This window comes from Octopus bimaculoides, chromosome 2 (genome assembly GCF_046866305.1).
Source record: "Octopus bimaculoides isolate indiv1 chromosome 2, ASM4686630v1, whole genome shotgun sequence".
Classification (NCBI taxonomy): domain Eukaryota; kingdom Metazoa; phylum Mollusca; class Cephalopoda; order Octopoda; family Octopodidae; genus Octopus; species Octopus bimaculoides.
The window spans coordinates 74793831-74820698 of record NC_142929.1 but is presented as its reverse complement, the minus strand read 5'-3'; the positions used below and the strand labels follow the sequence as shown (position 1 = coordinate 74820698).

At 38.0% G+C, this 26868-nt stretch overlaps 1 protein-coding gene across 1 annotated transcript; it reads left to right on the top strand.

Moving 5' to 3' along the window:
• The first annotated feature begins 4777 nt into the window (after nt 1-4777).
• Nucleotides 4778-25881, top strand: LOC106874248 (uncharacterized). The gene is made up of 10 exons (XM_014921904.3): nt 4778-5076; nt 9779-9865; nt 11163-11233; nt 12574-12638; nt 13612-13726; nt 15570-15648; nt 17223-17386; nt 20100-20345; nt 24099-24248; nt 25371-25881. Exons 1-10 carry the CDS (start codon nt 4974-4976, stop codon nt 25797-25799), a joined length of 1509 nt encoding a protein of 502 aa, XP_014777390.1. The 5' UTR covers nt 4778-4973; the 3' UTR covers nt 25800-25881.
• Nucleotides 25882-26868: the final 987 nt, after the last annotated feature.

Below are 26868 nucleotides of genomic sequence, written 5' to 3'. Positions count from 1 at the left end.
GCAATATTTCATCTGTCTTTGTGCTCTGAGTTCAATTTCCTCCGACATCAACTTCGCCTTTCATCCTTTCAGGGTCGATAAAATAAGTACCAGTTTGAGTACGGGGGGGGGGGGGGGTTCGATGTAATCAACTATCCTCCTCCGCTCAAATTTCAAGCCTTGTGCCTATTGTAGAAAAGATTATTATTATCATTATTAAGGTGGCAAGCTGGCAGAATCATTAGCGCACTGGGAAAAATGCTTAGTGGCCATCTGTCTTCATGTTCTGAGTTCAAATTCCATCAGGGTCAACTTTGCTTTCATTTTTTTCAGGGTAGATAAAATAAGTACCAGTTGAATACTGGAACTGAGGTAACTGACTTTCTCTCTCTCCCCCATAATTGCTGACCATGCACCAAAATTTGTAATCAAGGCCATCAATATCATCATCATCATTATTGTATTATTAAGAGGCAGCAAGCTGGCGGAATCATTAGTGCATCCTTTTGGGGTTGATGAAATAAAGTACTTGTCAAGTACTGAGGTCAATGTAATTGATTCTTTGCCCCCCCCCCTCAAAATTACTGGCCTTGTGCCAAACTTAGAAATAATTCCTATTAAAGGTGATGGATGGCTAGAATCATTTAAATGTTGACAAAGTGTTATGTGATATTTGTTCCAGCTCTTTAGGTTCTGAGTTAAAATTTCTTCAAGGGTGACTTTGCCTTTCATCGTTTTGGGGTCAATAGAATAAGTACCAGTTGAGTACTGGGGTTGATGTAATTTACTTCCCCTTCCCTCAAGTCTGCTGACTTTGTGTCAAAATTAGAAAGAATTAAAATTTTACTTTATGCTACTTTTTTTTCCTATCTTTTTAAGTTCTGAGTTCAAATCCCACTGAGATCAATTTTGTCTTTCATCATTATAAGGTTCAATAAAATAACCAGTCAAGTACTGGGGTAGATGATATTAACTAAACCCTCACATCCATTCACCCACATGCAGACATACATACACATAGACACACACATGCCCTTAAACACACACATACATACAGGCATGCACAGGCAGACCCATATACATACACACACACATGCAGACTCATACATATAGATATGATGGATGTCTGCACAGATTCTATCTACCAAATTCCTTCTCCCAAAGGTAACCAGAGGCTACTATTGTTGGAATCAAATGACCTGCTACCTACAGAGTAGAATATTTAGGGTTTTACTGCTGATTCAGCAAAAATTTCCTCTACACATGCACACACACACACACACATGTCTCTGAACTATGATATAATTCGAAAGACTATTTGCAATGACATCTGCAGGAAAGATTGCCTTAATGTATACATGAAAGTCATGTCAGCACTAGAACGTATTCACACCTTTAAAAACAAGGGACATTGGTGGAACACTCCAATAAAAATAGTAAATCAGTGTCAACATAACAGACCTGATACTGTTCTGTGAACAGGGTGCAAAAGTCATGCACTGTTGTACAGGTCAGCTTTCCAGTGGATGTAAATGTACCACCAAAGGTTTAGGAAAAAGGAAACATGGTGAATTAATGCAGAATTCACAGTTCTTGTACTCTGACTATGAATTCTCAGTTGTACCTATCAACATATGTGCATTAGGCTATTAACCAATAAATTTAGACAAAATAAAAAAAATAGAAATACAAGGTCTTACGAAGAAAAAGCAAAAAAAAAATTGATGCAGATTCTCCAAATTCAATCTATTAGTGGCACTGTGCAGATTTGTAAGACATTCCAAAGATTCTTCAGTTGTATAAATGCACACACTTGGGTGTGTGCATCGGATAGCTCAACCAGCACACCAACTCAAAGACATATTTACAAACACTGAGAACTCTTAACTCAAAAAGTCTTGTTGCTTTGTTAGCAACTGGCTTGAACTCTCTCAAGAAGAACTTAAACAAAACTCAAAGAAAAAAATCATACATACCTACTTACATACATGCATATCATCATCAGCATTAAACATCCACTTACCCATGCTTGCATGAGTCAGACGGATTTTATTTGAGGCCACTTCTCTACAGCTGGATACTCTTCCTATTGCCAACACTCAACTGTTTCCAAGAAAGGTAATTTTACCCCACAGCTAGACATGTTCTGCAGAGTTTTGGAAATAAACAACACTATATGACAATGATAATATAATTGTAGCCATCCATATACACAGGTATATTCTTTACAGCTATGCCACTCCCACCCACACACAAACACAATTTGTCCCCACCCCTCAAACCATCTTCCCAACACCCTCTCCTACCACTCACGATCACCACCTGCTGCAGGCCCCGCCATTTCCCTTTATGTACTTATCCATATACTTTCCATGCCCTCATATATCTACCATACTCCACTTCCAGCCATTCCAATTTCTCTCATCATCACTTGTTACAGTCACTTTACCCCCATCTCTAAACATATCCCCCTCATTCTCTAATAGAACATCCCTCTCTATCCCTTCTGAACCACTTATACTACTCCTGTTCCACCATCAATTTCTCTCTCTCTCTTGGAGTAACCAAGTATCTCCTCTTTAGTAAGATACCTATCTCTATCCCTCTATTATACTTTAACCTCTCAATTAGCACCAAGCCACCTCCCTCAGTTCCACTCCTTCTCCCAGCTGAGAGATCTTTGTCTTCCAAGTTACTTGACACCCCCATTGGTGTTAGTGTTATAAAGAGTACCCAATACACTCTACAAAGCGGTTGGCATAAGGAAAGGTATCCATCTGTAGAAACCATGCCAAAGCAGACAATGGAGCCAGTGCATTTTGCCAGCTTACTTAGCTCTTGTCAAATTATCCAACCCATGCCAGCTTGGAAGACATGTTTTTATAGATATACCTATTATTTTATGGAAATCAATCCCCCAAAATTATTAGGTATTGAACCAGCATTTCCTTGGATGACACCATCCTTTCATGAGGCTAACATAACATCTAATCGAATTTTATATGTAATAAAGATATGTGGTTGTTTAGTCGATGGTCACCAAATGTAATGAGTTATGTTACAATTAAATCATTCAAACTCTGCAAGACAGTGTAATGTGCACTGTATCAACACGAAGAAGAAAGATATTGTTTACAGTTTTTATTTTCTTGTAAATTCCACGTAAGGTCGATATACAAAACTCTCTGTAGCAGTTGGACAGTGGGGTAAAGGGAGAATCACAATGATAAAGCTCGTGCAGGCTGAGATGTGCGTCTGCTAGGAAGAACTACTTGTTAGAAAGGGAAAAACTTATCGTGTGTGGAACCATGAACGACTGACTCCGCCACCAATGTTCTATAAGAGTTTGCTTTTATACTTATTGGAAAGTTGAAGTATGTCAGAGAAGAATGGAAGATACATTATCTATGTCAACCTGCTTTTGACCTACGAACATTAACTTAGACAATGGAACCAAAATAAGTGTGACAGGTGACCTCATAAATTTTTCCTAGTACTAATGCCGAAAATGTGTGGAAAGAATCTCAGAGAAAAATCTAGGCTAAGTTTTCATGCGGTGGTTAAACATCCAAGAAACGATTTCTTATGCACACACACACACACACACACACATGAAAAAATGAATAGGAATGGCTTTTGTGACAAGCTGGCAGAAACGTTAGCACACCGGTCGAAATGCTTAGTGGCATTTCGTTTGTCTTTACGTTCTGAGTTCAAATTATGCTGAGGTCGACTTTGCCTTTCATCGTTTAGGAGTCGATAAATTAAGTACCATTTGCGGACTGAGATCGATCTAATCGACTGCCCCACTCCCCAAAATTTCAGGCCTTGTGCCTAAGGTAGAAAATAATAAATAAGCTTTTGTCACAAACTTATTAAATAAATTTGATTCAGTAGATTCTGTTTCCCCACACCCACCTACAAATTTGGCCACTTTTGCAGAACACTTGAGTAAACTGCTCTTGAGAAAGTGTTGGATTAAATATTTTTCATTACTTATTTTAGTTTTCTACTTTCTGAAATAACATGTCGTTAAACCTTTCAATCACATGGAACATCGAAAAAATAAGCATGGCACCAGCGCAAAGTTGCTGGCGACCCGGACAAGCTGAACTTCGGCGCCCTTACAAGTATAATTTTTTAAAACTTTCACGAGAAAAACTGAAAATGTAGACTAAAACGCAGTTGGCGCCTCGGACGACTGCCCGAGTTGCCGCTACCTTGAGTCAACCCTGCACCTGCCTTTTCAGTGCCTTCACCATAGTCCGTTCAGATGCAAACAATTGGACCAGATCTTCTAGCGTAACTACAGAAATGCACCTCACCCTGACTTCTTTTCCTCATAATTTTCTGAGAAATGGGTATTTATTGAAATTTTTTACAAATGCCTTTCAGATGGTATAGATTACGATTATATCGGAATTTAATGTAGAAAGAAAAAAATGGGTTGGGAGTAGGCATTATATGCACCCCGATTTTGTTTCCTTACATGTTTCGATGATGTAGATTACAATTTTGTTGAGAAGAAATAACATCCATATCAGCACATGAAGATTATCAAAAGCTCCTCCCTTGCTACGAAAAATCTTCCACAGTAAATTCCGATATAAACGCAATCTACACCATCTAAAAAGAATTTGTAGAAAATTTAATTTTAAAATATCCGTTTGTCAGAATGTTATGAGGAAACAAATGTTGGTGGGGCATATTTGTGTAGTTATGCCCTCTTAGATAAACTCATCCTGATGTGTTGTTTCCTACTCCAGCAATCCACGAGATGTGATATCTTCACCCACAAGTCTCAGATACTCTTTCAAAAGATCACAAACAATTCCCTTCAATTTAAAATAACCGCACAAAAATATTAACATTAAAACAGTCGATGGTATTTATTAAAACAACAAAAATTATTCAGGCTCCAAATCAAGCAGTGCAACTGTTATCTATTTCCGACGGAAGTGAATAAAGCAACAAACAGCACACGCTTTACTTGTATGTTCTGTTCTCTCTCAGTCATGGCTCAACCATGTGTTCTTCGGTCTCTGTATCGATCTATAAAAAGAACAAGTCAAATATTTCCTGGACTAAACTTCTCAGGTAAAAATGATTCGTATTCCACACATATAATGCTTTATTCAATCTGTTTGATATTTATTTAATTTACAATGTTATTGTGTTATGTCTTAAATATTCTCACTGGCCCTTCCTCCCTCTTTGTGGCAGCGGTTTAACTTGTTTCAATATTAAAGTCTCTCACATCGGTAATTTAATAAATATCTCGTATGTTGACAATTCTTAAAGTATCAGTTATTTATTTTTCACATAAAAGACAGCTTGATCACTCAGTAATGTTAGCACTTACTTTACGTAATGTAGTTTAACTAGGGCGATGCATCAGTAAAATTGTTAGAGCGGTGGTATTTATACCGGCTTTTTACGTTCTTGGTTCAAATCACGCCGAGATCGATTTTGCCTTTCTTTCATCTTCCTGGGGTCGATGAAAATAAAGTGACAGTTAAGCTCTGAGGTGAATGGTATTGTATAACCCACTTCCTTCAAAGTTGCTATGGAAAAAAAAAACTCATAGTAGAAACCTTGTCGAAATACTACTAGATATGGTACACATGTACCGTCATATACTTTTTTTTTTAATCGGTTATAAACTTTGTTAAGACTCAAGTTCACCTAATTCTTTATACCGACGTCGAATCCAGTTTTCATTCAGATGTGTGACCATTCCAACTAAACCGTTAATGCCCTTGACGAAAGTAGGAACATTACAGGATCACAGTTAGCAGAATCAGTCAACTCGCTGTTGAAAAATGCATTGATAAAAATACAGTTTTATATTTCTGCCTAGTTATTTTACATCAATTGTTAATTTTAATTATACAAGAAAAAAAAAAGAAACTCAATCATTCCAGTGTTATGAAGTATCCCTGTGCTTTTTATGTTTTGTAACTTAAAGTTGATTTCTTATTTCTCCTCTATAAAAATCTAAATTATTGTATTCTTGTGAAGAAATGTCATTGAGTGGGCTGATGTGTTATTTTGAAAATGGGATTGTTTGGGACAATTCATTTCAAGGTCACAGTAAAGTCGCTTTGCTTTTGGTATTAATTTACAATTACACTCATCTCGTAAGACAAAAAGTAAAAAATGTACCGGTATAGGGCACGGAATTGCGGGGTTAGGAATGTAAAAAGTATAATTTTTTGGACATAAATTCTTTCACAGAAGGGAACAACTTCCCGATTTCTTGCACTTTTCTTCTTCATGTGATGGTGATAGCTATTTCGAAAGCCCTCCGAGCAGAATGTGGAGACCGGTGTAATAAAATTTTACCTTGCTTTTTAATGGAACTCGTTCTCCACAAGAAAACGGGATATTTTTTTCACGTATCTACAGAATATTCGGATTTTTTTAAACGTATTTAATGAATTAAATTTTGTAGCGACACATATGCAACTTTTATATAAATACTGTAAAAGCTTCTGGTGATCCGATTTCAACGAGGCCAGTATAATGTATAATTATAGCCAGACAGCCGTCACTTGCCAGCAAGTATAACTTGGTGACATGTACCATGCTTTCGCCTTATACTCCCCCCCCCCCCCAATCATGACCCTGTAAACATCTAGAATGGGGAAACTAGGAGCGAGAACTGCATCAGCACAGAGCTGAGGTTCACATTCAGTTGAATGGATTGAAGCGACATGAAATGAAATGCCTTGTTCAATGGCACAACATACTGACCAGTCCAGGAATTGAACTCACAATTTTATGATCGTGAGCCGAATACACACATACATACAGTGGCGCCTTGGGCAAGTGTCTTCTATTATAATCTCGTGCCAACCAAAGTCTGGTGAGTGAATTGGATAAAAGGAAACAAAAAAAATCTGTCGTGTGTATGTATGCATACGTGTGCATGTGACCAACTGATGCTGGCATGAGTTGAACGGTTTGACTGAATCCAACACTGCATCATGCTTAACTGATTTGTATGATTTCTGTGGCTGGATGCCCTTCCTAACACCAACCACTTGACAGTATATACTGGGTGCTTCTTTTCATGGCACCAGCACAAGCAAGGTTGCTATGGAGCCTGCAAAACTAAGATACTTTTTGACTGAATACGGTTACAGTGGTGAGGGAGATGGCTTTATGCTATAGGCTGAAGGGTTAAAGTGAGAGAGAAAGGTCCAGAATAGTACAGATTTCTTGTTAAAGGGGAGCTACAGAACTACTCACAAGTGAAAATAACAAAAGACTACAGCTGTTCATCTTCCACTACAATAATCAAATAATCTGTTGTCAATTTTTTTAGAACTTTAATTTCTTGAGAAACATCATCATCGTCGTTTAACGTCTGCTTTCCATGCTAGCATGGGTTGGACGATTTGACTGAGGACTGGTGAAACCAGATGGCTACACCAGGCTCCAATCTGAATTGGCAGATTTTCTACAGCTGGATGCCCTTCTTAATGCCAACCACTCTGAGAGTGTAGTGGGTGCTTTTATGTGCCACTGGCACGAAGGCCAGTCAGGCGGTACTGGCAACAGCCATGCTCAAAATGGTGTATTTTATGTGTCATCTTCACAGGAGCCAGTTCGGCAGCACTGGCAACGATCTCACTCGAATGTCTTTACACTTGCCATCCAGCACAAGTGCCAGGAAGGCGATGCTGGGCGCAGGTGCCATTGACAGTTTGACTTTCGCTTGCCCCAATAGGTCTTCGCAAGCCGAGTTTCGTTTCCAATGATTTCTGGCTGGATCCATTTTGGCTTCTTTAATTCAATCCTTTTGATACCAACTTGCCTAAGACTGCCCCTGATTCAGTAATACAGACTTCATGTTTAAAGTGATCTAAGTTAGAACTTTCCATTAAAATTCCTCATTAATCTGTTTCAAACACCCTTTAAATGGCAGCAAAGTTATTCTATTAAATTCTTTATTATTTCAAAATTAATTTCAACAAAGTCAATGAATACTAACAGAATTATAGTAACAAAAGTGTTCATGTTTGTTGATAACTACCCTACTTTTCATTTCAAATCTCCATTTCATTCATAAGGTTCAAATCAATATATTTGAAACATGAAGCTATTATGGTGAGGTTGGTAAATATTGCTTTTTATAGTTATAATATAGTAGGATGTTATAATTATAATGTAGCCAAAGTGAGACCGATTGAATAAGTACCAGGCATAAAACGATAATAAGTACTGGGGTCGATTAGCTCAACTAAAATTCTTCAAGGTAGCGCCCCAGCATGGCCACAGTCTAATGACTAAAACAAGTAAAAGAAAGAACCATTTACACTGATAGTAAAATGTTCCTCTTCATAAGGCAGGTAGCTTAGGAAGTATATTTTTGCTACCATGGGTTAATATCAGGAAATAGCAAGATCGTTGCCTGTGCAGGTGGTACATAAAATACACCATTTTGAGTGTGGCCGTTGCCAGTACCTGCCTGACTGGCCTTCGTGCTGGTGGCACGTAAAATCACCCACTACACTGGCAACGACCATGCTCAAAAGGTATTTTTACATGCTACCTGCATGGGAGCTGCACACAAACCTTGTATCTTTAACTTTAAATAAAGATTTTGAATATAAAAAGACTAGTGTTACCCATCATATTGACAGGTAACTTTAGAAATAAATTTTTGCTACTTTAGGTAATATCAAGAAATATATTGTACATGCAATTATTATAATTTAACTTTTATCAAATTTCTTATTGCTCATTCAAAATAATGAAATAATGAATATTAATTTTCAAATGAAAAATATTTAAACTTCTTCCATAATTTCTGTCTCATTTACTCCCTCGTGTCTTCCTCCTCTGCTTCTGTGATTCTTTCTCTCACACTGTATATGTGTGTAAAAAACTATCTTTTACTTATTGCCTATAATCAAGAGTGACTGTGTGGTAAGTAGCTTGCTTACCAACCACATGGTTCCGGGTTCAGTCCCACTGTGTGGCACCTTGGGCAAGTGTCTTCTACTATAGCCTCGGGTCGACCAAAGCCTTGTGAGTGGATTTGGTAGACAGAAACTGAAAGAAGCCCGTCGTATATATGTATATATATATATATATATGTGTGTGTGTTTGGCCCCCTAGCATTGCTTGACAACCGATGCTGGTGTGTTTATGTGCCCGTCACTTAGCGGTTCGGCAAAAGAGACCGAAAGAATAAGTCCTGGGGTCGATTTACTCGACTAAAGGCGGTGCCCCAGCATGGCCGCAGTCAAAATGACTGAAACAAGTAAAAGAGTAAGTGTGTGTACATTCTGTACCTCTTATGATGACTCTCTCAGCATCACATTTTTACTCTCTCTTCCCTTCTCTCTATACAATGTAATGTGTGACTGGAGAAATGAACTAACCAACCATTGGCATCAGATGTTATTATACAATTTGTTGTATGCACAGTACAGCCAGATGGTTTAATAGTTCGTTTCACAACCATGAAGTCTCAGGTTCAATCTCACTGCATGTCACCGTGGTCAAATGTCATTTTCTATAGCCTTATGCCAACCCATAACTTATCATTGAGATTAAGTAGATGGAGACTATAATGAAGCACATTTGGTGGATTATTCTTATAATTGAAAAGGTATAGCCTTGTCACATGCTGTGTCATATTGATTCTGCCTGAGACTTGCATTAAAGGTACATATTTCTGTGAAATACTCAGCCACTTACACATTAATTCAGGGGCAGGTAATTCAATTCATCAAACAACAGAATCCTCATTGTTACAGTTTAATTTATCTATCTTTCATTGCAGTCTGTCGTCATCTGCTCAGTGATGCATATCAGTGCCAAGCAGTATGGGAAGAAAGAATGAATTTTCAAGAACTTCAAGTCCCTTGTTGTAAGTATATGTTTTTTCCCTGAGTACTAAACAAATGGGGTTAGGGAATATAATACATTTAACCCTTTAGCATTTAATCTGGCCATATCCAGACCAAATATTCCTACCTGTTTTATGCTAAAACTGACCAGATCCAACCTCTCACACCTACCCTACATTGTCATTCTCAGAATATACAAACACACCATTGAAATTTTGAAGCTGCAAGATAATGCATGATTAATTCAAAACAATGTGAATAAATACACAGAATGCTGAAGGGTTAATGTAGAGAGAAAGAGGGCAGGATGTGTTTTATATTTAATGTGGAAGAGAGTCTATAACTGGAAGGTCATGGTGCTAGGCTGATCTTTGGTCATAAAGTAACTTCTTAATATAATCAGTTTTGTGTCCCTGTGTTTACCTCAGTTTGCCTGGCTGACAAGTTCTACCTTTCGTCATCATCATCCTCATCATTTTAATATCCACTTTTCCATGCTTGCATGAATTGGATAGAGTTATTGCCCTTGCTGTTGCTAACCCTCACCTATTTCCAAGTAAGGTAATATTTCCCCATGGTCAAATACGATTTTCACAAAATATTGGAGATGAATGACACTGCTTGGGACTCATTTACAATTATCACACAACATTGAGGCAAGGAGACTCAAACACACACACATCATCATCATCATCGTTTAACATCCACTTTCCATGCTGGCATGGGTTAGACGATTCAACAGGAACAGGCAAACCAGAGGACTGCACCAAGCTTCATTCAGTGTCTGCTTTGGCATGGTTTCTATAACTGGATGCCTTTCCTAACACCAACCACTACACATATATATATGTATGTATATACTACAGGCTTTCTTTTAGTTTCTGTCTATCAGATTCATTCACTAGGCTTTTATTAGTCTGGTTACTATAGAAAGATACACTTGCCCTAAGTGGCATGCAGCAGGAGTGAACCCAGGATCATTTGGTTGGGAAGAAACTTCTTAACCACACAACCATGTCTGCATTTTACTTTTATTATGTGATTTTTTTTTTCTTACTTGCCTAGTCTGGAAGATGGGGCTGTACTTATAGCCTCTACAGACCCTCCTAGTCCATTGAGAATGATGTCATCAATGTTCCTCTTGGACCTTTGTAACTCAACACATGTGGGAAAGGCATGAGAAGGGAAGGAATTCCAGAGTGGGGTTACATTCTGGGGAGAAAAGACATAGTGATGTGAAGTTGTTTCAGCAATAATTTATTTCATTTAATTATCCAGGTTCTTTTATTTTATTAATTATCTTTGTTTTAATTGCAGATGATTTCCTCTACAACTTAGCTGAAAAGGCTGAAAAAGAAAAGAATATTTCATATGTTGACATTGATATTGTAAGTTAATGTAATGATGCTTTATAGATTATTGTTGAAAGTATGAAGCTGTGTGATTACTTATAAACCATGTAGTTTTGGGTTCAGTCCCACTACATGGATCCTTGAACAAGTATCCCCTACTATAGCCCTTGAACTGATCAAATTCTTGTGAGTCAATACTGTGAATAAAAACTGAAACATGCCTGAGCTACATTTGTTTGACAGGTGGGAGAGTGTTACATAACTTGGATACAGGCAGGAGTTGGTGACGAGAAAGGTATCTGGCCAGTTGTTTTCCATACTGGCATGGATTGGACATTTCAGCAGGATCCAACAAGCTCCAATATTTCAGTTTTTGGCATGGTTTCTATGTTGGGTGTCCTTCCTAGTACCAACCACTTTACAGAGTGTGCTGGATGCTTTTTTTGTTTGTTTGTTTTATAGCACCAGTAGTGTCACCTTGTAACTTTCAAGACTAAAAGAACTCTCACAGGTGAAATGAGAATAGGAAATAGTCATTAGACTGTGGCCATGCTGGGACACTGCCTTGAAGAATTTATAGTCGAATGAATTGATTCCAGTACTTATTTTTTTAAGCCTGATACTTATTCAGTTGGTATCTTTTGCCAAACCACTAAGTTACGGGGACAAGCGCACCAACACTACTTGTCAAGTGGTGGTGGGAGGTAAACACAGACACAAAGACACACACATATGTGTGTGTGTGTGTGTGTATGATATGATGGGCTTCTTTCAATTTCCGTCTACTAAATCCACTCACAAGGCTTTGGCGCCTGAGGCTATTGTAGAAGACACTTGCCCAAGGTCCAACGCAGTATGACTGAACCCTGAAGCAAGCTTCTTACCACACAGCCACGCCTGTGTCTATTGCTCACACAAGACTAGAATGTTGTCCATCTTATGACAAGTAACTTTAGTAGTTTACTTTTGTCGCATCATAGGTAATATCAGAAAATATGGCCATAACATACAATAAGTATAATGTAACTTTTATTGAATTTTTTTGGTGTTTATATGTAATGATGAAATGAATACTAATTTTCAAAAGAAAAAATATTTATTCCCTTAAAATATAATTAAATAAGACATAACTTATAATCTTCTCCCTTCTTCTTCTCCTCTTCTGCCTCTGATTATTTCTCTCAGTGTGTGTGTAATGTTCTTCAATTCTTTTTCTCACTCTGTGTGTGTAGTGTTCTATAATTCTTTGCCTGCTACCAAGCTTTATATGTGCACTCATCCTGCATCATTTTATATTTTTTATGGAGATGCTTAAATACTGCCTTAAACAAGAGACTAACTTTTTAAATGTACCATATTTGTGTTCTATTTTATAGTTGGCTAACAAAGTAGATGAACTAGAAGCTAATGATATAAAGAAAGTTGAAAAACTTTTATACAGGTAAGCAACAGATTTACAGCTGTTTCACAGAAACATCTCCCTGTTTTTATGGAGATAATAGTTTTAAATGAATTACCAACCTCATTATTTTCTTGTTTCTGTTGGTTTAGTTTCCAGTTTTCTCTCAGTGCATTCATACTTGATTGATTTTACTTACAAACTTTTCTCCTGGTGACTGTTTTTATGGGAAGAGTGTGGATGCGGAAAGAAAAATTGCGAAATGGAAAGGGGCTGGTGAGAGTGAAGATACCAAGAGAGGAATTTGAGTGGGCATTGCGCCTCATTTTTCACTCTTTCATATATTATCATTCGTTTCTTTTATTTTTTCTTCATATTTCATCTCCTTTTTGTATTTTTAGTTCCCCGAGTTTATGTTTTGTTACATTTTGTATTGTCTTTATGTTTTATATTGTCGTCAAGCATCTATATTTAGCCTTTTTGAAGTAATAAAGAATCAGACTGTTTTTATGCAGCTAATTATGGGACCTGAAAACGATTCGACAATACATTAATTGAAACGAGTGGGATTAAGAATAAGGCACACAACTCACACACATTCACCCATGAGTAAAAGAGTTGATAGTGTGTTACAATTTCTCTCACCATTTTTAATGTCTCTTTTCTATGCCAGCTTAGATTAGACGGTTTGAAAGGATCCAACGGGTTCATGGACTGCGTTGAGCTCCAATTTTTACAGTACAGTGTACTGGGTGCTGTCATCGTGTCTATTCAGGTTGCCTACGCTTTGCTTCCGATTATGGAATGGAATTGCCAGTTTTCGCCCTTGTAATGCAAGGGAGATAATCGACGTTACTCAGTCAATGTTAACGGTTTGACTTCTTACAAGCCGTCGACAAATTTTATGGCACATGATTTTGATGTATAGCTTACTTGTCAGTAGTAATGATGGTAAGGAGATGAGAAATTCAGTAGAAAATGTTGTTTATGTCATCGTTTGTTTCCAAACAAACAGGTTCCGTCACAGTGTTGATGCTGCAAACATTACTGACTCTTTAGCAACATCTCTGGCTCGTGGATACCTGAAACTTGGGCTGGCTGAAAATTATCTCAGCTTGATGAAGAAAAAAGTAAGTGTTTACTGAAGTCTTTTAGATTATTATTATTATTATTATTATTATCATCTATATATACGTGTGTGTGTAGAAAAATGGATTAGGGTTTGAGATGCATAAATGAAGAGAGAAGACTTGAATGGTGATATTGTTTTCTTGTATTCGTATACCAGAAGTGCAATATTGTATGGCAGTGAAATTTTGCCAGTTTATCTCGTAATAATTGCAGTGGGAGGCATGGTTGTGTGGATATGGAGATCCCCTTGCTACTATGTGGTCTCAAGTTCTACTTCAGTGCACAGCACTTTGGACAAGTGTCTTCTATTGTAGCTTCAGGCTGACCAGTGCCTTGTGAGTAAAAATGATAGCCAGAGACTGTATGATGATCATCATCATCATTAACATCCACTCTTCCATGCTCCCCTTCTCCCACTACTGTTTTTGTCGCTACTCTGTGATATTCTGTGCTTCCTAGCTCAATTGTTAAATGGTTTGTTCAAAATAACATCAAAACTAAATGGAAATTTCTTGTCAAATCACATGAGATTTACAGCCTATCGACAGGATGTATGAAAAACACACTGCTGGATTATGAATGACATCATCAGACAATATGTTGTACAAGTTTCTACATCACTGCACACCCACTGAGTCACTGTCTACATATATATATATATATATATATATATATATATATATATATATATATATATGACCATCATCATTATCAATTAACTTCCTGTTCTGTGCTGGCATGGGTTGGACAGTTTGACAGGGATCTGATGGATCCAAGGACTTCATCATGCTCCTGTGTCTATTTTGACATGGTTACTATGGTTGGATGCCCTTCCTAATGCAAACCACTTTGCAGAGTGAACTAGGTACTTTTTTTGTGCCACCAGCACTACTGAGGTCACCCTGTAGCTCATAAGTCTACAGCAGCCAAGAAGAGAGTGGTGTTGCATCCTTATATTAGATGTAAGGTGGTTGAGATATGAAAGAAAAGATGGGGTTGGGCAGATTATGTTGTAGAGGAGGTACGTAGCTATTAACATTTAGGAGAGAAAGTGAGAATGAATTGATAGTATCTTCAAAGAGCCAGATAATGGTGGCACCTCAGGGAGGAGGAATAGTGGGTGGAGGTGATTTGCAAGAGTGTGTGGAGGGAGTAGAAGTGGGAGAGAGGGAGATGGGCAATCTCTCTAAAGATTAGGAAGGATTGAGAGATGGGTGGGTGCATGAGTTGAGGGGTACTAGCAACAGAGTGGTGATGATGATAACATTGACAATATTGTATATTCTGCTGGCAGAATCAGTAGCATGCCAGGCAAAATGCTTAGTGGCATTTCATCTGTCTTTACGTTCTAAGTTCAAATTCGGCCAAGGTCAACTTTCCTTTTATCCTTTTGTGGTCAATAAAATCAGTACCAGCTGAAGAATGGGAATCAGTGTAATTGACTTACACCTTCCCTAGTGCTTTCTGGCCTTGTGCCAAAATTTGAAACCAATATTGTAGGTGTATGGGAATGTTGACATTATGACAATGTTGACATTCTACACTTTTGAAGACCCATGGAATAAAAGAAAAAAAATCCCTTCTTTGAAATATAGATAAGTGTTAGTGTCAGGAAGGACATCCATTTATAAATTCCTACCTCAAATATGTCCTTTCTCCAACCTATACAAGCATGGAAAATTGGATGTTAGATAAACAAACAAACAATGTTGCCCTGCATTCAGTTTCAACTCTGATTTTCCTGATGATGAATTTCTCATGTTATAAACAAATAAATGCACTGATTTATCTGTAAACATTTATCTTCTTATTGACTTTTTGTAATACTTTGCTTTCCAACAGAATGCATATGGAATCTTTCCTGATTTTCCCACATCAAATATTCTTATGGACTATTTCATTAAAACTGGAAAATATGACTGTAAGCATTTTATTTTTTCTTCCATTTTTGTACATCCTTTTGTAGATGCTGGTAACAAAAAGGAATGGTTTTTCAAATTGGATTATCTGCATGTTGTTGAAGCAAAGAGTTGTTTTCATAGTTGATTGTTCGTGATCATCATTTAACATCTGTTTTTCATACTGGGATGGTTTGGACGTTTTGGCAGGTCAGAAGACTCTGCTAAGCTCTATTGTCTGTTTTGGAATGGTTTCTATGGCTGGATGCCCTTCCTAACTCCAACTGCTTTATAAAGTGTACTGAGTATTTTTTATGTGGCACCATCACTTATGAGATCATCAAGTATCTTACAAGACAAGACTAGACTTCTCATCTGAGATAGGAGTAATATTGAGGGAGGTGGTTTTGTGCCAGGGAATGAGAGGTTAGAGCATGAATTGAGGTACACAAATAGTTGCCTTGCAGTAAAGGAGATACATGGCTACCTCAGCAGGAAAGAGAGAGAGGAGGGAAAATGATGAAGATGTGACAGGAGGTGTGTACACTCAAGTCACAGGAAGGTGTATACAAGTGAAGTGGAACCAAGGATAGGACAGGATGGGTGGGTGGATAAGTTTACAATATTGCGAAAGTAGAGGGGGAGGGAATGTAGTGAGTGGATACAAATAGTGGGAGGAAATGTTAGGAAGATATGTTGTGGGGAAGAGCTACTACAGAACATTCAACCTTTGAGCTTGTATGATAGGTAAACAGGGTCATGTGCTTTGCCTAGAGTCACTACGCAAGGCCTTATGTGAACCTGTCTGTTAACATAGCAAGTTGAAAAGTGTGGTTGTGTACCATGTTTAAGGGTATATTGTAGTTTCTGCCTGTCTACATTTGCTGTCCAGCAGAGATCATTAGTTCATCATCATCATCATCATTTTAACATCTACTTTTCCATACTTGCATAGATCAGACAAGAGTATGTTGGAGCAGAGTTTTCTAAGGCCAGACAGTCTTCTTAATGCCAACTCACACCTGTTTCCAACCAAGGTAATAATAATCTCCCAGAACATGTTCTATGCAGAGAACTGGAAACAGACAGAACTGTATGGATAAGCATTTTTTTTACAAAGACTATACTACATGTCACATGTTAAGAAGCCTGAATGTGTTTTCATGGTGGACTGCAAGCGAATGGCTCTGTCTGTAAGGCCATTGTTTACAAATAGCAATCACACTTGAAGCCAAGAGGAAATTTGAACTCACTCACAGGCAAATATACACATACACATATGACATACTTCTTCAGTTTCCATTGGCCAAACCCACTCACAAGGCTTTCGTTGACCAGAGGCTATAAGAAGACACTTGCCCAACTGAGGAAGAAACATTAACCTACTTAGAAAACAGATGAGGGTTGGCAGCAGGAAGAGCATCTGGCCATAATATGAATTCTGTCTCATTTATGCAACTCTGGAAACATATTCATTAATGCAAAGAAGAAGATGAGAAGGAGGATTGTTTCATATTCGAAAGTATAGCATTAACATTTCTATTTATTATTTATTCTTGTATTATTATTATTGCACTGTATGGTGTTTAAATAACAGGTGCCGCTCAGATTGCCTATGAAATGATGCTTCAAGAAGATTTTAGCCATCGGTCTACTCTCTTGTTGTCCCTTTATTCGTGTGTCAAGTTTCTGTTATCTTTACCCAAACAGTCAGAGGTTTGCAAAGATGTTCAAGAGGAAAAAGCTGAAGAGGAAGTTGAGGTATGTATTATGTGGTTTGTTTTTAATTCATTGGCAGGAATATCTGTATCTGTATATTTAGGGCTGTGTAATTTAAGAAGTTTGCTTCCCAACTACATGGTTTCTTGTTCAGTTTCATTGTGTGGTACCTTAACCCTTCAGCATTTAAACCAGCCCAAATATTCTACCTGTTTTGTGTTCAAACTAGCCGGATCTGGCCTCTCATACCTACCCTATAATGTCATTCTAAAAATAAACACATCGAAATCTTGAAGTTATAAGGTAATGTATGATTAATTCAAAACAATGTGAAGAAATAAGTATTATATTTGACAGAATAGTCTGAATACTAAAGGGTTCGGCAAGTATCATATATTATAGCTGTGGGCTGACCAAAACTGTATGAGTGAATTTTGTGAAAAGAAACTGAATAAAGCCCATTTAATATATATATTTGTGCTCCTTGTCCTTGACATCAGGTGATAGTTGTAAACAAGTGTCACCATCATGCAGGTGGTTTCCTTCTTTTCCAATCTTCCATGAAAACATGTCTGGTCAAAGAGAATTATTAAAAGGTGAGGGCTGGTGACAGGAAGGGCATCCAGCCATAGAAAATTTGTCTCAACAAATGTCTGACCCATACAAGCATACAAAAGTGGACGTTAAGATTATTACAAAGTGTGTGCGTGTTTGTGTGTGTACATAACCCCTTATCTCCTAGTATATATCTGCCTCTCTCAGGGTACATAGTCTGGCAGGCAGCTGGTGCCATTAAAAAAAAGCACTCAACACATGTTAAGTGGTTGGCGTTAGGAAGGGCAGGGTAAAAACTCCCCTTTGGTCATGAATGACCATGAGATTGCACTGAGAAAGTTACCCTCTGTGGCACAAGTCAGGGCAAGGTTGTTTATGGAAGACCACCAGTTGCCCATGCATGCTAGCCTCCCCTCTCCACGCCACCTATGTTATCCAAGGGAAAGGCAAAGAATGATACAGCTTGGCACCAGTAACATCACAACTCATTTCTACAGCGGAGTAAACTGGCGCAACATGAAATAAAGTGTCTTGCTCAAGAACAAAACACAGCCTGGTCCAGGAACTGATCCCACTACCTCATGATTTTGAGCCCGATGCTCTAACCACTGAGCCATGACATCCACGTGTAGAAACCATGCCAAAGCAGACCACTGGGACATGATGCAATTCCTCAGCCTATTGAATCCTGTCAAACCATCCATCCTAACATGGAGCAAAGAGATTACATGATGGTATATGTATGTGTATGTTTGTAAGTTTACACACACACTGATATATCTTTATCATTTCACATCCATTTTTCCATGCTTGAATGGATCAGATGGAATTTCTACAGCTAGATCCCCCCCACCACCGTCACCAACCTTCACCTGTTTCCAAGCAAGGTAATGTCTTTCTGTAGCTATATATGTTTTTCACAGAAAAATAAGCAACAGCATTTGCATGCTCATGTACAACCATTGCACGATGTCTATACACACACACATATTTATATATGATAGGCTTCTTTCAGTTTCCATCTATCAAATCCATTCACAAGACTTTGATGGCCTGGGGCTATAGTAGAAAACACTTGTCCAAGGTGCCACACAGCCACATCTACACCTGCATGTGTGTGTTTGTTTGTTTATTTATTTATCTGGATGCTTCTATGTTGGTTTTGACAATGGTGATTCAGTTGGTTGGTGAACTGAATTATTTACTTGTTCAGTTAGGATGTAATTGGCTGAGTATTCCACAGACACATATTCATGTACCCTTAACATAATTCTCAAGCAGCATCAACATAACAGATTTTCTAACAATGCTCTGCCTTTGAATCAGGTATATTCATTCAGTAGGATTCACTACAGTTTCTGCTTACCTAATTTCATTCCCAAGGTATGGGTCAACCCAAGGCTATAGCAAATAACATTTGCTCAAGATGTCACATGGTGGGTTTGAACCTAAGACCTTGCAAAGTGAACTTCCTAACCTTTTGGCTATGCTGTGCCTATAGGTGTGTGTGCGCGCACATGTGATCGTCATTTTAACTTGCACTTTTCCATACTTGCATGGATTGGATGGAATTTGTTGAGGCAGATTTACTATGGTTAGATGCTCTTTCTGTTGCTGAACCTCACCTGTTTCTGAGCAAGGTAATATTTCTCCATGGCCAGACATATTTTCATGGAAGACTGAAAACAAATGATACCACTTGTTTGATAGTGATGCCCATTTACAACTATCATGTAATGTCAAAACAAGGAGACAGTAACACTCACTCATGCACCTGGTACACTTTAAGTGGTTGGTGTTACAAAGCCATAGAAACCACACCAAAACAGACGACAGTAGCCTGGAACAGACAGCCCTCTGGCTTGCCAGCACTGTCAAACCATCCAACTCATGTCTGCATGGAAAACAAACATTAAATGGTGATAATGATGATTGATGTGTATGTACACACACACACGTGCACATACGCACCCACACAACAGGCTTCAGTTTCCATCTACCAAATCCAGTCCCAAGGCATTGATCAACCTCAGGCTATAGTAGAAGATACTTGCCCTAGGTGTCATGCAGCTGGACTGAACCTGGAACCATTTTATTGGGAATCAAACTTTTTATCACACAGTCACACCTATGAAATACTTTTCCAATTTCCCTTAAACATTATTGTATTCTAACCATTCAATTATTTCATATATTTTAGGAAGTTTGGGTAAAAGTGAAATACATGAACAAGCCGTACTATGATGACCATTTTGATATCTCAGAACCCCAGCTTCTATTGGGAAAAACATTGATAATGATTGGTAAAGAATTGTCTGACCATAACCTATTAAGCTGTACCTTACAAACGTATGGATTTGCTCTATATGAAAAATTTAATAAAGGGCTGTTATTTCTTGAGAAACTGCTTGCTGGTCCCAAGGTGCCATGTGTGTATAAATGTGCTGTAAGTTGGAAATTCTATTTATTGTTATACATGTACCCTCATCATCATCATCATCATCATCGTCGTCGTTTTACGTCTGCTTTCCATGCTGGCATGGGTTGGACAGCTTGACTGAGGACTGGTGAGCCAGAGGTTGCACCAAACTCTATCTGATCTGGCAAAGTTTCTACAGCTGGATGCCCTTCCTAATGCCAACCACTCTGAGAGTGTAGTAGGTGCTTTTACATGCCACCGATATGAGGGCCAGTCAGGTGGTTCTGGCAACGACCACGCTCAAAAGGTGTTTTTACGTGCTACCTGCACGGGAGCCAGTCCGGCAGTACTGGCAACAACTACACTCAAATGTTGTTTTTCACGTGCCACCAGCACATGTGCTGGTAAAGCGACGCTGGCAACGATCATGCTCAAATGGTGCTTTTCACTTGTCACTGGCACGGGAGCCAATCCATGGCTTGGATATGCTCTTAATGTTCCACTGGCACGAGTACCAATCAAGCGGTACTGTCATAGGCCACGTCAGCAATTTTGATTTGTTTACACTTGCCTCAATAGGTCTTCGCAAGCAAATAAAGCACCATTTGAGCATGGCTGATGCCAGTACCACCTGACTGACCCTCGTGCCAGTGGCACGTAAAAGCACCTACTACACTCTCGGAGTGGCTGGCGTTAGGAAGGGCATCCAACTGTAGAAACTTTGCCAGATCAGATTGGAGACTGGTGCAGCCTTCTGGCTTGCCGGCCCTCAGTCAAACCATCCAATCCATGCCAGCATGGAAAGCAGACGTTAAAAGATGATGATGTACACTTGTATAAGATACATATTCACCCATATATGTATATTTTGCTTATTGTTATACATGTGTGCACACATACATTCATATATGTGTGTGTCTTTCTTTTTAAAACTTGTTTCTGTCATTTTTGACTGCGGTCATGATGAGGCACCGAGTTGTGGAGGTTTTAGTGAAATCGTAGTCGTGGCCAGTGCTAGTGTGGCATAACTGGCACCCGGGCCAGTGGCACGTAAAATGCACCCATTACACTCTTGGAGGAGTTGGCATTCGGAAGGGCATCCAGCCATAGAAAACCATGTCAAATCAGACTGGAACTTGGTGCAGCTCTCCGGCTTACTAGTTCCAGTCAAACCATCTAACCCATGCCAGCATGGAAAGCAGGTGCTAAATGATGATGATGTATACACACGTGTGTGTGTATATCTATATACACATACACGCATATATATATATCAAAACAAAAGACTGGAAAAATTTATTTGGTATATTTTTATATATATGAGAGAGAGAGAAATTAAGATATCAGTATAGCATTAGTTTGATATTGGTTACAATTGTTTCAGTGCCATTCCACTTGAAATTTAAATAATTACACATGCTACATTGCACAAACTGGTATTATTGTGCATAGCTGAAACAAATACTGGGAATGGCACTTCACCAGAACCTTAGCAAACTCAGCAAATATATATCTATATATATGTGTGTGTGTGTGTATATGGTGGCACGTAAAAAGCACCATTCAAGCATGGTCGATGCCAGTACCGGCTAATCGCCCCTCGCATCTCGTCTAGACTGACTCTTTCCCTCATTAGTTGGGCTATGACCCGCTGGACAAGTGAGATGGATAGTGTATATTCTAAAATTACAGTGGTTAATACTGAACTAGTTTCAGGTTTAATAGACAGATGAAATAAATCAATTTTTAAAAATTCATTTAATTTAAATTTGTTATATTACAATCATTGGCAGTATACTCCCATGCCTTTTTGGAAAAAACATGTATAACTTTAAAATATATTTACCATTATTCATCCACAGTAATTCGTAATTCAAGCTACTCAAATATGTTTTCAAAATAGCGAGAAAGAAAAAGCCATGCTTTTTTGTTCACCATTTGGCCTCGGCAAATTTAGAAGCTTGTTGAATGGTGAATGAAAAAGCATGGCTTTTTCTTTCTCTCTATATTTTAAAGTTATACATGTTTTTTTTTTTCTCCAAAAACATGGGAGTATACTGCTGATGATTGTAATATAACAAATTTAAATTAAATGAATTTTTAGAAAATTGATTTATTTAATTTGTCTATTAAACATGAAACTAGTTCAGTATTAACCACTGTAATTTTAAAATAAACATTATCTATCACGCTCGCCCTTACAGTTTATTTTGTATAAAGGCAAACAGTTGATGTTTTATTCAAACATTAATTATTCAACATGCATAGAAGCTTAGTTTTTTAACTGCTCTTCTCTCTGTCTCTCTCTCTCTCTGTCTATTTATATCATTGCTATCATCATCGTCGTTTAACATCCGCTTTCCATGCTAGCATGGGTTGGATGGTTTGACTGAGGACTAGCAAGCCAGAAGGCTGTACCAGGCTCCAATGTGATCTGGTAAGGTGTCTACTGTTGGATACCCTTCCTAACGCCAACCACTCTGAGAGTATAGTGGGTGCCTTGAAGAATGATTGAAGCAAGTAAAGATAAAAGATATGTATATAAATTCATATGCACACACACACTCTCCCTCTCTCTGTTTTGAGCTGGCGGGTGGGTCTTGTCTTGCAAGTACTTGGTGTTCTCACGAATGGTGGTACACTCTGGACTGGATGCTTTACTGTATTTGTTCCAGCTTTTTGTATTCCGAGTTCAAATTCCATCATCACTTGGTTTAACACCACCACCTGGCACATCAAGTTTCTTTAGCTGAGTTCACTCTGTTGCAAGCATTTGGGCCACATTTCTGGTTTGAGGATACTTCCCTCCCTTCTTTCTACCAGTCTTGGAGGATCTATAAAGGATCATGAGCATTATCTTCACTCAAGACTAAAATATTTTTAAAAACTTGTTGACATTATGACAAATTGCTCTGTGCCTTCAGAGATCTGTGAAATAAATTCCTTACTTGAAAAAAAAAAAAAGATAAGGATTGGTGACAGGAAGAGAATCGAGTTGTAAAATCCTGCCTCAAATACATCCCATCAAACATATACTAGCATTAGTGTGCCTTCTTTTGGATCATAATGGTGGACTCTCTTGTTGCTTCAATGAATGAGGGTCCAACAAGGCATAGCTACATAGATTGGTGCTAGTCTTGGTTTGCTGCACAGCCTGCATGATGAATTTTATTACAGTGGGTGTGGTTTGTGCAGATCCAGTCTCAATCTCTCGTCCTCTTAAACTTGTTTTAGTCTGGTGCAACAAGTTCCATGAGCCCAGCAGTTATTGGGATGCTGGATTCCTATGGAGTTACCTTCTCTTAGATGAGCAGTTCAAGAGCTGAAGGGCCTAGTCTGCTTTGGGTCTATTAGGTGTTTGTTGTCTGTGAGGCCCCTTCATCCAGAGGCAATTATATGACGTACTAATTAATCCATAGCTGGAACCCTGACAGATGCTACTACTCTAAATCAGAGTAGACCTGGAAACATTAGTGGCTAAGAAGTGGTTCCACACTTCTCTAAATCTTGAAAGTTCCAAACGAGGGCTTCAATACTGGATACAGTTTAAAGTCATACCCAGGTCGTGGATCATAGTAATGAGAACCAATGTTAAGACATATTTATATATTTGTCCACTCTTATATCAACTCTGCTACTTATTTACCGTTTTTTTTACTGTTAAAGCAGTGGAATCTTGTAATATATTCTATAATATATTTTAAATGTCTGTAGTTTTGTGATGTTTAAAAGATGCTTAGAGTTTTTATTGTCAACTTACATATTCTCTCTCAATTCTAGCTAGAGAAATTTCAAGAGTGTTTGGAATTTTGCAAAGTGAAGGATCCAAATTTATCCAAGAAAGAATTAGGATTTTTACGAAAGCATGACAGCAGGGAAGAAATAAGATTATCAGCTGAAGAGAAGGAACTTTATTTGGACAAATTTAAGGTTTTGTTTTATTTATTTTGGTTTTTGTTTCCCCCTCTTTGGATTTATTCAAAAGCATTTAACTTTGTGGTTTTGATTCCCTGACCAACCGGTGGTGTTTTGTGTTCTTGAACAAAACACTTTATTTCACATTGCCCAGTCCACTCAGCTGTAAATAGGTTCTAGCAGTAACTGGGATGACATCCCATACAGCAGAGAGTGTTGTAATCTCAATCACTTACACAATGGAAACTGGTTTAAGCTCTCATGGAGCTCATGGCTGACCTTGGGTTTATTTAATCCTTAGCTTGAAATATCACTTGCCCACTTCAAACAAGTGATACCACTAACTCTACAACCAGGTGAATCAAAGAGAAAATATTTAACCCATTAGCCTTTAAACCAGTCATATCCTACTTGTTTAATACTCAAACTGGATAAATACTGCCTCTTACACCTATCCTATAATGTCATTCTAAAAATTAGCAATGACATCGTTGAAATCTCAAAGCTGTGAGATAATGCATGATTAATTCAAAATAATGTGAATAAATAAGCATTACATTGGACAAAGTAATCTGAATGCTGAAGGGTTAAAATTAACTTAGTAACAACTGCTTTAACACTTAAAGTTTATTGAAAGGAGAAAATATAAATTTGGCACCTCAGATTATTTAAGAATGAACCCTTTTGTTAACTGAAATACTTTGGCTTTGTACTGAAAAGAACAAAGAATTCAGAAAATACCAAAGATGGGCATTTGAAACATAAATTATGAAATGTTGATAGACGGTTTTTTAATTTAGATCACTTAAACCTTTTTGTTTTCATATTTCTGTTGAACTACACTGCACTTGTTTCAATTTATTTTGATGATGATAATAATAATAATAATAATAATAATAAAAGAATTCAGTAAATAATTTTGCCTTCATAAAACTGGTGTTTGAGACATAAATTAACATGGAATTTAGATGATTTTAAATTTAAATTAATTGGAAGTCTGTATCAGGTGATCTTGTGTGGTGGGTTGTTATCAAAAACGTTGACTTTGATATTTTTAATTTCATTTCGTTAAATATTTCACTTATTCATTAAATTACTTACATCCCTACGTTAACATCTTTTCATCTCTACCTGCAGACGTTGTTTGAACAACTCATTGCTGGAGGTTATGTTGTCGAAAACTGCGATCAATTTGAAAAAGAAGTAGACAGTATTGTCAACACAGAGTTACCGGCCCTTGAACAGGCAGATATTGACCAACAGGTCAGTAACTTCTCTCTATGGGCCAAAGAACGAAGTCGTTTGTTACAGGAACAAATTGATGCTTACCAAAGAGCAGCCAAACGGAAAGAGATCGAAACCAAACTACTCGAGATTCAAGAGAAAGAAGAAATCCTGACATTTTTTGAAAGAAAACATGAATTGCAACTTGCTGCTCAAATTGGCAAGGTGAAACAGCAGCATATTAGACCGTCTCTTTCCAAGGAGAAATCCTTGGAAGATGAACTCGATTATGATGAACAATTTAAAAAGACCAAAGAGCCTAGTAAAAAAAAGAAACGATGAAATATTTGACATTTTCATTTGTCTGTTGAAGTTTATTTTCTGTTGCTAGTAGTTTTTTAAATAAAAAAAAAATTATTTCCGATTTGTACTTTACTTTCTGGCAACTGACATGATTGGAAACCGTGTTGTTGAAATTGGAACAATTACAATATGGAGGGACCATTTAAGCCATCGGAAAACACACAAAACTATTGCTTTTCATTTATTTCTCATCATCATCAAAAACAACCCCTGAACATTCAGTCTAAGACTCATGGGGGTCAGTTATTCAGTTTCCATGATGAATAACTGGCAGAGCTCACAACATTACATGTGAATGAAATGCCAGGGTTATTTATCTACAGTGGAGGCACAATGGCCCAGTGGTTAGAGCAGCGGACTCGCGGTTTCGATTCCCAGACCGGGCGTTGTGAGTGTTTATTGAGCGAAAACACCTAAAGCTCCACGAGGCTCCAGCAGGGGATGGTGGTGAACCCTGCTGTACTCTTCCACCACAACTTTCTCTCACTCTTTCTTCCTGTTTCTGTTGTACCTGTATTTCAAAGGGTCAGCCTTGTCACGCTGAATATCCCCGAGAACTACGTTAAGGGTACACATGTCTGTGGAGTGCTCAGCCACTTGCACGTTAATTTCACGAGCAGGCTGTTCCGTTGATTGGATCGACTGGAACCCTCGACATCGTAAGCGACGGAGTGCCAACAACAACAACTTATCCACAGTAGTAGATGGACTGTAACAACATGAAATTAAGTGTTTTGCTCAAGAACACAACACACCACCCAGTCTGGGAATTGAAACCACGATGTTGTGATGGTGAGTGACAACACTTTAATCACTAGGATTAGTCAAAATGTTGAAATTTTCATCTATAAACAGGATGCAAAGATTCAACGAAAATCTTTGGCTCTTCAAGAAATATATGGAATGGAATTAGGTTTAGCTTTGCCTCTGAAAAGTCAGCTTCAAGTCTGTGTGTATATTCAAGGTGTGCTACTTGTGTCACACAGATGTGACTGTTTGGTTAAGAAGTTCGCTTCCCAAACACATGGTTTCAGGTTAATTCCCACTG